The following is an 11,410-nucleotide window of genomic DNA, read 5'->3' as shown; positions in this document are numbered from 1 at the left end:
ACTGACTTGCAGAGCTACGTACAAAAAGATTCCTGAGGGTTTTGTAATGGGCTTCATCATTTATATCACCCAGTTCAGCAGTATCTGGTATTTACTTCCTCTTCCCCCTTCCCCACCCCTCAACCACCTGGGCTTTCCACTGCCTCCATAAGGTTCTGTCTAATGGCCCTATCCTTATGTTGTTCTGGGAACTTTTTTTTTGCCTGCCCTGCCATGGTAAGGTTTTGTATAGACCTTTGGTATTGTTTTGCTGGGTTATTTTCCCCCCAGCTTTAGGCCCCTTTCTACTTGGGACCTCAGTATAGTATTAGCAGGATTGATAGGTTGCCCTCTTGGCGACCTGCTCTCTACCGTGCATCTCTGAAGACAGCCCACAGATGTGCGAGTTCTGTATGAATTAGGCTATTCGTTGCCCTAATTTCTTGCCAAAGCCTTGCTTGGATTTTTGAGAAGCAGGGAATTTTCGCACAGTTGATGTTATAAGGGAACTTCCTTTTTAAGTTAGCTGAACAAAATCACCCAGAAACACACAGATTATTCATCATCTTCACTCTTCGTTAAGGGACAAGCTCTCTTGTCGTGGGAGGCAGGCTTATCTCTAGCTGCATAAGGATGTGTTAAGAGTCGGCCAGGTTTGATCCACCTACCCATGTTTGAGCTCAAGCAGCATCTGCTACCTGTTTGAGGGATGTCCCCACCTCTGAAGTTTGGAGGGCAGGAATAGGGGTATTTTAGCTCCCACCTTTCAGAAATTTCCAGGTCAGGTGCCTGTTTTGGTAGGGCTGTTTTGTTGATGTTCTATCCCATCTCTAGGAAAATAGACAAGTGCTTGTCAACTTCTGAAAGCTGAATCCATTTGGAAGAGAAACCAGTTAATTACCCTGCTGTAATTGTACGTGTGTTTTTTGATGTGTGTTGTCTGCATGGATCCTGTAACTTGCAACCTCACTCCTGCAGAACCCTGCTCATCTCGGATTTTGTACTGGCAAAAGAGCTGAAAGGTGATTAGATGCCTTCAGCCCATTTATACCTTTGGGCTGGGAGGGGGTTGAGGACATCTGGTGTGCGAGAGTAGCCCTAAGGGATACTGTAGGCCAAAAGAATCCAATAATGCATGCCCAGGCACCAAGAGTGGAATCTATATGAATAAATCCTCAAGAACCGTGGTTATTGGAAGGCAGGCATCCAGTGGTCCCAGTCCCTGTATTCTTCCTGAAAGACGCTGAAATATAGCATCTACTCTGTCCCCTCTCGGAGTAAATTGCTCCCATTCTTACCATCCATTTGGACATCTTTACTGTTCTTATCCCACTGCCCTAAATGTCTCCACCGTGTGTACCAATGTGAATCTACAAGCAGTTTTTCTTCTTATGTGAAATGGCATTCCCAGACAAGATGGTGTATTACTTCAGTAATACAGATCTAATGGGATGTTGTTTATGTGACTTATCACCTGTTTCCTATAGCACTATGATGTAGACTTGCATATTGATTAAGATTGGATAGGAAGACCCTTTAGTTGAATGTTCCCCATGGTCATTTCTAACAACATGGAAAAGAAAGCATAGAAAAGGAAGTCCTGTAAAATGTTTTTGTTCCATTATGTATACTAATGTAACTATAAGTCTTACGTTATGAACTTCTCAAGTGAGATGTAACCCCTATGGGATCCATTTCAGGTTATGGAGCACAAGCTGAAAGAAGCGGAGGAGATGCATATAATGCTGCAGTTGGAGTGTGAGAAGTATAAAGCAGTCCTGGCTGAGACGGTAGGGAACTTTGTCACTCCATCCAGTGATACTGCAGACTGTTTGTCTTCTGTTTTCCTACAGTTAGCAAAATAACTAAAATTCTTGTATTAGGAGGGGATCTTACAAAGGCTACAAAGGAGTGTGGAAGAGGAAGAGAGCAAATGGAAAGTAAAAATTGAAGATTTGCAGAAGGAACTTAGACAGGTATTTCTAAAGAGCTCTCTTGGGACTCTTTCATTTCTTTTGGAAATAGAGGGTCCTGGGTTTTGTCGGGGGGAGGTTTGTTTTTGGGTTGGGTTTTTTTGCTGCTTAGACTAATGCTAGAATATTTTTCAGCCTTTCTTTGTTAGGGAACTGCATAGACATTGCTGGGGTGTGAAGTTAAGCCAATCGATGTTCAATGTAATATCAGGTATCTTTACTGTAACATCAAGAACTTTAAATTTAAGCATTGTAACACCTACTATAGTAATTCATTTTTTGAAGGGAGACTTCTTCTAAACTAAGACATTAGAGGGAATCTTAAGTATCCTTTGATTTCAGGCAGTTTTACTTCTACCACAGTGAGAAAATATTTTTATTGTTGGCTTTTACTCCAAAGCATAGCTGTAACATAGCAGCATCCTTCTAACTACCTTTCAGATGCAGGTATTTCTGGAGAGGCAATTAGTGTATCATGCTACATAGGAACTAGGAAAGAAATTGAGGAGTCTGTTTGACAAAGTCCAGTGTCAAATATACATACAGGAATTCTTCTGACCTAGTAAAGCTGATTTTGACTTTGGACAAACGTAAGATTGAAGGAAGTATAGATGGTCAATTTGGATAGCTACAAGTGTGTATAGAGCAGAGGTTCTATGTTTAGATTTAGCTACAGTAGATTCTCCACTTACATTTTTAACTTCTTCAAAAGGTACTTAAAAATCCATTATGTGAACTATAATTACTGTTGAAATTGCCTACAAGCCACTTTTTAAAATGTTATTTAAAGAAGAGGATCTGTTGATAGCAAAGCAGCAGGAAAAAAGCCTTTAGTCATTATACATTTCCTTCCCTGCCTCAGAATCAAAATAGGTCAAACTAATTTTTCAAAAGAAAGTCTTTCTAAACTACTTTTAGTCGGAGAATTTGTTTGCCTGGGTATTGGCCTGAAGCAAGTGTGTATAGCTGAATTATAAACCTCTTGTTTGAGAGGCTTATAAGAGGCTGGCAGATCTTTAACTATAGATGCTCTACCATCTGTTGCAGTAATAGTCTTTTAATATGGCTAAATCCAGAAGATTTAGCTATTTATAGTTAATCAATGGAGACTGTCTTCCTTATTCAACAAATATGAAGGGCAATTGCTTTAGTATGAAAACCAGAGAACTGCCTTAGGGCTTGCCTAATGATTGTTTATCTGGGACCTAAATATCTCTGGCAAAGAATTCTTCACGTTGTGAAGGGGAGGCAAATGCATGTTTTTTGGAGAAGACCCTTCATACATCCAGAGCTTGGACTGCTGTACAAAATGTGCTCTTTATGAAGAGTTTCATTTCAAACTGAATTACTGTGGCGTCTTTGATAACCCAAAATTATGTATTCATCTCTGTTGGAAACTGCAGATGCGTCCTCTGGAGCACGAGGTAGAGAGATTAAAGGAAGAAATCAAAGAAGTTGAACATGTACGTTCAAATATTTCATCTCTTTTGAAGCTTTCCTGCTTGAGACGTTAAATGCGAAACCTTCGGAAACTTCCTCATGAATGGAACAGTTTTGTATTGTGGATTAAATGGTGAAACCTGTTGGTCAACATTGGCTAGAGTAGACACATACATCAAGGCTTTTAGGACTAAATTTAAGCTTCTAGATGAGTGGCCTAATTTCCAGAAGTATTGAGCGTCTGCTCAAGTTGGTGAAACACTGTGAATTTGGCATTATTGAAACTCAACAACCTAGCTCAGGGATTGGCAACCTATGGTTCATTGGGTCATTGGGAGGGTTGGGGGTAGTGGCTGGGTGGTGGGGAGAAGTAGCAGTGGCAGCCAGGTCCTAGTGCCAGGTAACCTCAGACCTAAGCTGGGTCATTGTGGCCCACCACTGGAAAATGTTGCAACCACTGACCTAATTAAGTTTCTACATCTCATCTTAAGATCTGAACTTTTGTGTATCTGTGTTTTGGGAATTTTTACTCTTGTATTCAGAGATCAACTTAATCTTAAGTAAAGCAGAGCTACCGTAGCTGTCCTGTGCATCTGCAAGATCTGAGAATTTTATAGGAGTGACTTTGTTTAGTGGTTAACTTAAGTAGCTTCCTTTCATTGGTATTTTCTGATGTTTAATACCTGTTTTCCTATTTCTAGCTTAAAAGAGAGAGAGAACATTTGGAAAGTGAACTAGAAAAGGCAGAAATAGAACGATCTACATATGTTTCAGAAGTCAGAGAGGTAAACCACTGACACAGCTGTCCTTTTTGCTTTATTTTGGTAATGAATCAGTTGGCAAATGATTAAACTTTTTGCTGGAGTTGAGTTTTTATATGCTTGTGGCTTTAGGGTAGCTGAACACTCTAATAACTGAACAGAAGAAAAAGGGGCATTATAAGGAGACAAATCCTAAAAAATCTAAACTTCATTTCAGCTCAAAGATCTGTTGACTGAATTGCAGAAAAAACTTGATGATTCATATTCTGAAGCAGTAAGACAGAATGAAGAGTTAAATTTGGTAAGAAGCTTTTCTCCACTGGGCACAAACCAGGCTCCAAATATACCTGTTAAGTGGAGACTTCATTCCAAATCCTGTCTGTTCTGCTAACTTCTTCAGCTTGGTATTTTTGTCCATTGCAGTCATTTATGTAGTCTGACTTTTACAATTTGTGTGTCTGCTCCTAATGCTAGCATGCCTGGTTCTTAAGACTCCTTTTTTTTTTCTAAAGGCCTTAAGACTTCCATACTTTAAACTTTTTAAGAATCGGTGTTTCACTAATGCAGGCAAATGTAGCTGCAAGTGTAGTGTTGTTAGCTCGAATGGAACACCTTTTGGCCAATTCAGTTTGGGGACCGTGCTCTGGGAGATGTGGAACGCAACCACCATTCACACTCACAGAATAAAAGCAGAGAGCACCCTCCATTATTTTAGTGTAAGAGTACACAGAAGAGAATGATATGCAAGCATTAATTAGATTTTCTCGTGCCCATCCACTAGTACTGCTCTGAAATTTAGCTGGGGAGCCATTCTGTGTAGTGGCATACAGACCAGCAGCAAATTTGTATTTTGGTTCAAAACCCCATCCAATAACTAATACTGACTCTTACCAGAGTCGCATCAACCCAGACCAGACCTGTAGCTTCATAGGATTTGTCTTCCAGTGAGAAGATTAATTCATTTTAAATACCCATTTACTTCACAGGATGATGGGTATTTAAGCTCTGGGAATAACTGAAGCTTTCGTATACCTGCGCATGAACAAAGCAGGCCTCCTTCATGCTTTCCAAGCCAGAGTCATGGAGAGCTTTCCTTACTCCCACTCTTCATATAGTGTAGCCAGGAGACATACCTAACACTAACTGCATGAAGCTGGACCATAATAACACGCTGAGCAGTCCTAACCAGGTGCATCTACTATATTATTCTGTAGCTTGAACCTGCTCCAATGAACACTGTTTGGTTAAAGTGACCAAGCCTACTTGAGATTAGTAGTTCAGATGACTGTTTTAAAGCAAAGGAGCAATCTGATTCCCATGTCAACCTTCCAGGATTTACCTGATATTATGGACATCATATTGAACGTGCTCTGGGTTAGGTTTGCATTATGTTAGTTGGACACTCCTTCAGACCCTCCTTAGCAAGAACCACGTCATCTGCATCCACCTCCCTTGAAACTGGAGGCGTGTTGAAAATGTGTCTGTTTCCTTCAAACATTAGACACATTGTATGTCTTAAGAGTTACCACTTGCTCTGAGAAAAACATAGGTTGTTATGACAGAAACTACCAAAGCTGCTCCTATAACTCCTTGTAAGTATTTGTGGCCACGTCTAACCTTCAGTCTGTAGCTTCAGCAGTTACAAATCCCAGCTCTTATCTAGACAACCCAGCTCCTGCAGTCAGGTGGTGTCACACTGGTTGAAGCTTACATGTGGTTTTTATCACTTTGCTCTCCCCACTTCTTTTTTATGTGATGAGGTGGCGAACTCACTACTTCCTTATGTGTTTGGAAATAATCTACAAGTTTACAACAGGCAGGAGATTCGGCGGAAGAGAAAGTGGTAAAATCTCAAAATATGACGTACCATAATTCATAAAGTATATAAAGGAGAAAGAAGATAAAACTTCATAGCATCCCTCAGACCAACATTACGTCTCTAATGAGCAGAAAGAAATCAGTTTAATTCAGGTGCTGCAACAGGCAACCTTTATAAATTCAAGTGATTTGAGAGCAATACAATATGGAGGAATGGATTTAGCATGAACTGTGCACATGGAGAAGTCCTGTTGTTCTTTTTAATCACCCGTGGGTTCCCAAAAATACTGATAGCAAAAATAATGAACAGCGTGGTGCACTGAGCAGCCACACTTAAGACTTCTAGCTAATTTGCCCATGTTGATAATCATTCCATTTGTGCTGCAGAAGTTCTTTGCTATTGCTGGCATATCAACAATAGAAACACTTAAAGTTATTATGATTGACTTTAGTGAGTGTATTTTGGGGCAATCCAGCACAAAGAAATCCTTCTAGACTGGAATACCTGTTTTCCAAATGATGCTGTCTAAAGACAACAAATAGTTTAAAGGCTTCTTGGTAGCGATTCAACTCTTGAACATGATGTTAACAAACTGCTTCCAGCTTCTGCTTTGCTAAAATGCCAAAAGCCAGTCTGAATTGTATCAAACAGGACATTTCAGTAGAGAAGTCAGTGGTTTGTTCTGGCCTAGGGATGTGATGGCAATATAAACTCTGAGAATTTGCTGTGCATCAAGTCCATCATCAACCTTTTTTTGTGAACAGTGCAATAGGAATACACGCAGAAAGCTTTATATAAAGTCGATGTTCATTTTCTTCCTGGCAGTGCAGTTCCAAGTTGAAACCATTTGCAGTTGCCATGCTGGCTCTAGCCTCTGTCTCTATATCTTTCATTCCTTGCTTTTAACTTTATCGATCAAAGCTCTTCTTTTGATCTTTCCTTGTAAATCTCCTAACACATGTTAACTAATCCACTGTGAACAATAGTTTAGTTCTCTTACTCCTTCTCATGTGATTGGTGGTATGCTGGGTTATTCTCAAGAGAGGTGCATGTCAAATTGAAAATTATCTTTCTGTTTTCCTTATTATCTTACAGCTGAAAACACAGTTAAGTGAAACACTATCAAAACTTAAAATTGATCAAAATGAGAGGCAGAAGTTGGCTGGTGACCTGCCCAAGGTAAGTGAAGCTTGTAGGCTGGTTATAGATTCAAATACTATAAAATGTTGATGTAGCCAGATAGTGAGATCTGGAGGTTTGTTGGGCTGAGAGGCAGGCTATAAAACTCTGATCTGACTACAGAGCAGGAGCATAGTCTCCTAAGTCCTAGTGCAGCCTACCGGTCAGTGATATTGGATATAGCCATGAACATTGGACACATGAACAGAGTCCCTTTAATTGGGAATAGAATGGGCTGAGACAGAAGCCAACAAACCAACTTCTCTTCAGTGGTTGCTCTTAAAATCATGTGCCTCATTCATCAGAGTTCATGCGTAAGAAGCAAATGGTAATTATAGGCCCATATATTGCTTTTTTTAATGAAAGAATAATGTAGTATTTGGCATATAGGTTCAGGTTTGTAGCAATGCACATTAAATAACTACTAACAGTATCCACCAATACTGTGAGGGCAGTATGCAAACACCCTGTACTTTGCTGGAAGAACCTTGATAAAGTGACCTGAGAAATGGGTGCATGACATCAGTCATTCCTCACCAGCAGTTATTGCAGCATTTTTTTGAGCAGAGATAACATAAGGTGCAAGAGGACCTGGGGCTAAGAGCTGATTTATAAATTGACCTCACCAGAAGGGGCTGGTGCTTATGTATGAGAGAGCTTGCTGAGGATATCTGGATAGGAGGAAGCCTAGGGTAGCTCTCTGTCAGTTAGTCTGCAGGGTGCACCACTGCCTTGCCAGCTACCCAAACGTGAAGCAGGCCAGCTGATTGCTGTTACGTCATGTTGGCTTGTAACTGCTCTGCCCAGGTTGTTGCACAGGCCTGGGAATAAAGGAGCATCACATCAGCAAGACTCTTGACACCCCATTCTGCTGGGAATGAAAAGTAGTGCTGAGATTGGCTGTCTGCCTTTGTGCAGCTTGGGAAGCTGCAACTTCCACGCTCTTCTTTGCTGCTGGAGCAGCGCAGAAGCCTAGGCACGTTCATGCTGGGCAGAGTCTGGCCCTAATTTCCCACGTTCACAGGGATATAACAGACTCCTCTTTTCTGAGTCCAGCATGTGAAACCCTGGGAAGGTATCTATCACGTTCTACATGTGGCCCTAATCTTCTGATAAGAGCACTTCCTTTAGGGCACTTTTAACATTGTTCACAAGACCTTCTGGGCTTTCTGCTTGCCAAACATGGAACAGAAAGACTGACCCTGACCCAAAGAATATAGCAATCAAAGTGTAAGACCAGACGAACTGGGTATGGACAGACTTGGGTGGAGGTACAGTTTGAATGTAAGACAGTGTTGGTCTACAGGAGGGGCATGTTGTCTTGGTGCTCCAATAGCCTACCTGTCGTTAAAGGCTTTTAGGCATTGTAGCAAAGTGTGGTGTAGGAACAATCAAGTGACTTTGGGGATATTTATAGAGAGCTCCTTTTAGTATAAGGGGCAGGTTGTAGGGATGGAGATGGGAGCCAACATCAGTAGTGAATGAGGTGATTGTGGGGGAGTTGACCATGGAGAGTTGAGGAAGTGAAGGTCAAGTAGCGCATGTGTGTAGCAGAGGTGGAGGAACTAGCAGTGAGATGGCATGGTCCAAGCAGTGGGCAAGAAGATTTACCTGGGCAGCACCCTTCTGAATGGATGTTGCTGGGGCAAGACTGGAGAAATGGATTTTGAGGCCACAGGGAAGGATATTGCAGTAAACAGAGGTGCACTGATGAGACCAGACATGATGTTTAGCTGTGTGGATGGATAGAAAAAGCCAACCTTGGAGGTGCCATGCTGTGCAGAACGAATCTTAGTTCTGGCTTAGTTAGACCAAGCCTATGAGTGAGGATCAAGAGGAGAGGCCTGAGGCAAAGATGACATCCAAGTTATGGGCCTAGGTGAAGATATGATGGTGGTAGAGGAAGGACTTGTACAGTGTTTTTTGTTTGTTGGAGAAAGTATCACTGTGGCATGTGGAGGGGTTGGAAAAATGTGTGTCTTGTAGGAAGAAGGAGTTAGCAAGACCCTGGGAGGGATGGAGGGGTGGAAAGGAGGATTTTGAGTAACTGATGGTAAAACAGTGTCTGGAATTGCACATCTGGTATTCAGCTTGGTTGGAGAAGCAGAACTGCCAGCTAGCACAACAGCAGAAAGGAGGGTTTCAGAGTGAAGCACGTGTCCCTGATCATGGGATTTCTGTTAGAGATGAGGGAGAGCAGGAGCTGAGGCAGTAGCTGCAGGCATGAGCCAGGGCTGGGGCCTGTGGCAGGACAGACCCGAGGCTGAGCAGGTCAAATGCCTGCAGGAGCCTTGTTCTCCAGGGGCAGGGGGATGAACGTAGGGTCACTGCAGTTGCATTTAGTTAATTTATTTTTTCTGGAACGCGATGGCAGAGCATACGATGGCTAATTAAGAGTGATATACAGAATGCGTGCTTGAATAGCACATCAGCACCAGTAAAGCTGTGCCATCCTATCTGGATGTACCGTGTTGACAGCTGACACGTGAACTGGCTCTCAGCTGCTTGTCAGAGTTGCTCTTTCACATAAAAATCCGTGCTGTCGAATTTTTACCTAATATATTGACAAAAGACTATTAAAATCTCCCCCTAGAATAGCTTTCAACTACTGGCTGTCTGATGTAGCAAGTGCCAGCGTGTGAGAAGACCTGTCAATCTTAACAAAAGTGTTAGTCCCCTGAGTGAATCTGGCATAACACAGTTTTCCTCCTGAAGACTCATTTCCTGTGTGCCGTGCACTTGCGGATAGACAGGTGGTTTGTTTTTCAGCCTTTGTTAATTGCTGCCTCCTCCATTTCCCTCGCTTTCCCCCCTGCAGGCCCAGGAGTCGCTGGCATCTCTTGAGAGAGAATTCGGAAAAGCTGCAGGGGACGCCAACGTTATTGAGAACAGCGATGTTTGCTCTGAGCCAGTGAGTGTTTTCTTGGAGCCCCTCTCCAGGGGCAGTGCGAATCTTGTGCAGAGTGTGGGCTGAGCTTGTTACTTGGAGGTAAAGAAACAAAAATATTTCACTGCCACTGAAACCAGGCCAGGAGATTTTTCCAACAGAGAAGAAAAAACCCAGAAATGCCTCATCCTTGAATTGTCCAGAGGGGACTTTGACAGCTCTGATCTGCCTTTCTCAGTGGACTTAAAATTGGTTTGACCTTTCGGTTGTGGGCAGGAGGGGGAGAGCTTTAATACACTTCTTCCCTTGAAGGGGGTCACTAAAAACATTAGTTATGATTAAACAAGCATAAAATATTAGGCGTTTAGCTGGTACTCGCTGAAGTGCCTAATTGCAGTGGAAGATTGTCGCCTTCTCCTATCTCGATTGCAGTGCATATGCTTACCTTTACAGTCAGGGCCTCCTTAATCTGTGCAACTTTCAGCGAGAAGCATTGCCACCATTTAGACAAGAGAAAAGTGCCTTAGTTCTGTTTAAAATGCTGATGCCCCACAGGGAGCATAGTGACCCTGATGTGGGCCAGAAGCAGAATCTCATTCATTTGCATTTCAGTCAGTGGCAAACCTAAGAATCGCTTGGAGCTGCGGGTTGACAGCTTTCCTGGGTGTAGGGTTTTTGAGATCCAGCTCTTCATGATAGCTGTATGTTGGAAGGTTACAGCTCTGGTATTTCTGCAGCTATAGAGTATGGAACTGGATGGACTCTTTTGAACTGTGACTTTAAGGTTGGCCCAATTTTTTTTTAATAACTTGGGTGCCAGCCATAAACCACAGGTAGCAAACTTAATGTCTGGAAATCCCAATTGGCATGCCCAGCTCTGGTACTTGTGCCCCACAGGCCTCACAGATCATGACATCTGTTTGATGAACAGTTAAGATACGGAGTCATCTGCTAGAACTTGCCGATCTTTGGAGAGCGTCATTTCCATGCAAGTGAGGCAGCTGTTTCTTGAAAGCAGGCATCCTGTTAGGAGGCATTTGTTCCAGCCTTCCAGTGCTCAGCAGTGAAGTGGTGTCAGTGGGAACCTTGTTGTCCCAAGACCTGATTCTCCCCCCCCCCCGGACTAAAGGGTAGAAGAAATCCAGTACTCACAAGTGGAGATCGCAATGGCTAGCAAACCAAGTCCTTTCTATTTGCAACAGCAAAAAGGAGTTGGTAAAAGTGCTTTGTAAACCAAAAGGACCAGAGTCCCTGAAGGGAGTAGCGTAGAAGAAGCTTTGTTTTGCAGCTATTAGGAGAAATGAAGTGGCTTGTCTACAGAGCAGTAGATTTTGAACACTGGCTGAATGTTGCATTGTAAGCTGTATCCTCC

The 11,410-nt window shown here is 42.4% G+C and overlaps 1 protein-coding gene across 8 annotated transcripts in view; it reads left to right on the top strand.

Moving 5' to 3' along the window:
- Positions 1-11,410, top strand: part of KTN1 (kinectin 1) — a 148,740-nt gene that overhangs the window by 125,124 nt on the left and 12,206 nt on the right. For 4 of the 8 annotated variants that reach the window (XM_019518421.1, XM_019518422.1, XM_019518425.1 and 1 more), the window contains 7 exons: positions 1,680-1,769; positions 1,863-1,955; positions 3,356-3,415; positions 4,094-4,177; positions 4,371-4,454; positions 7,068-7,151; positions 9,970-10,062. In XM_019518421.1, coding sequence (XP_019373966.1) covers positions 1,680-1,769; positions 1,863-1,955; positions 3,356-3,415; positions 4,094-4,177; positions 4,371-4,454; positions 7,068-7,151; positions 9,970-10,062 — 588 coding nt within the window. Of the gene's footprint in view, positions 1-1,679; positions 1,770-1,862; positions 1,956-2,087; positions 2,164-3,355; positions 3,416-4,093; positions 4,178-4,370; positions 4,455-7,067; positions 7,152-9,969; positions 10,063-11,410 lie in introns of those variants that run through there. The other 4 variants (XM_019518424.1, XM_019518428.1, XM_019518427.1 and 1 more) reach the window with 2 other exon arrangements.

This window comes from Gavialis gangeticus, unplaced genomic scaffold (assembly GCF_001723915.1).
Source record: "Gavialis gangeticus isolate Ggan-Ray unplaced genomic scaffold, GavGan_comp1, whole genome shotgun sequence".
NCBI lineage: Eukaryota > Metazoa > Chordata > Crocodylia > Gavialidae > Gavialis > Gavialis gangeticus.
Note: the sequence above shows the minus strand (reverse complement) of the source record. Positions and strands in the feature narration are given on the sequence as shown.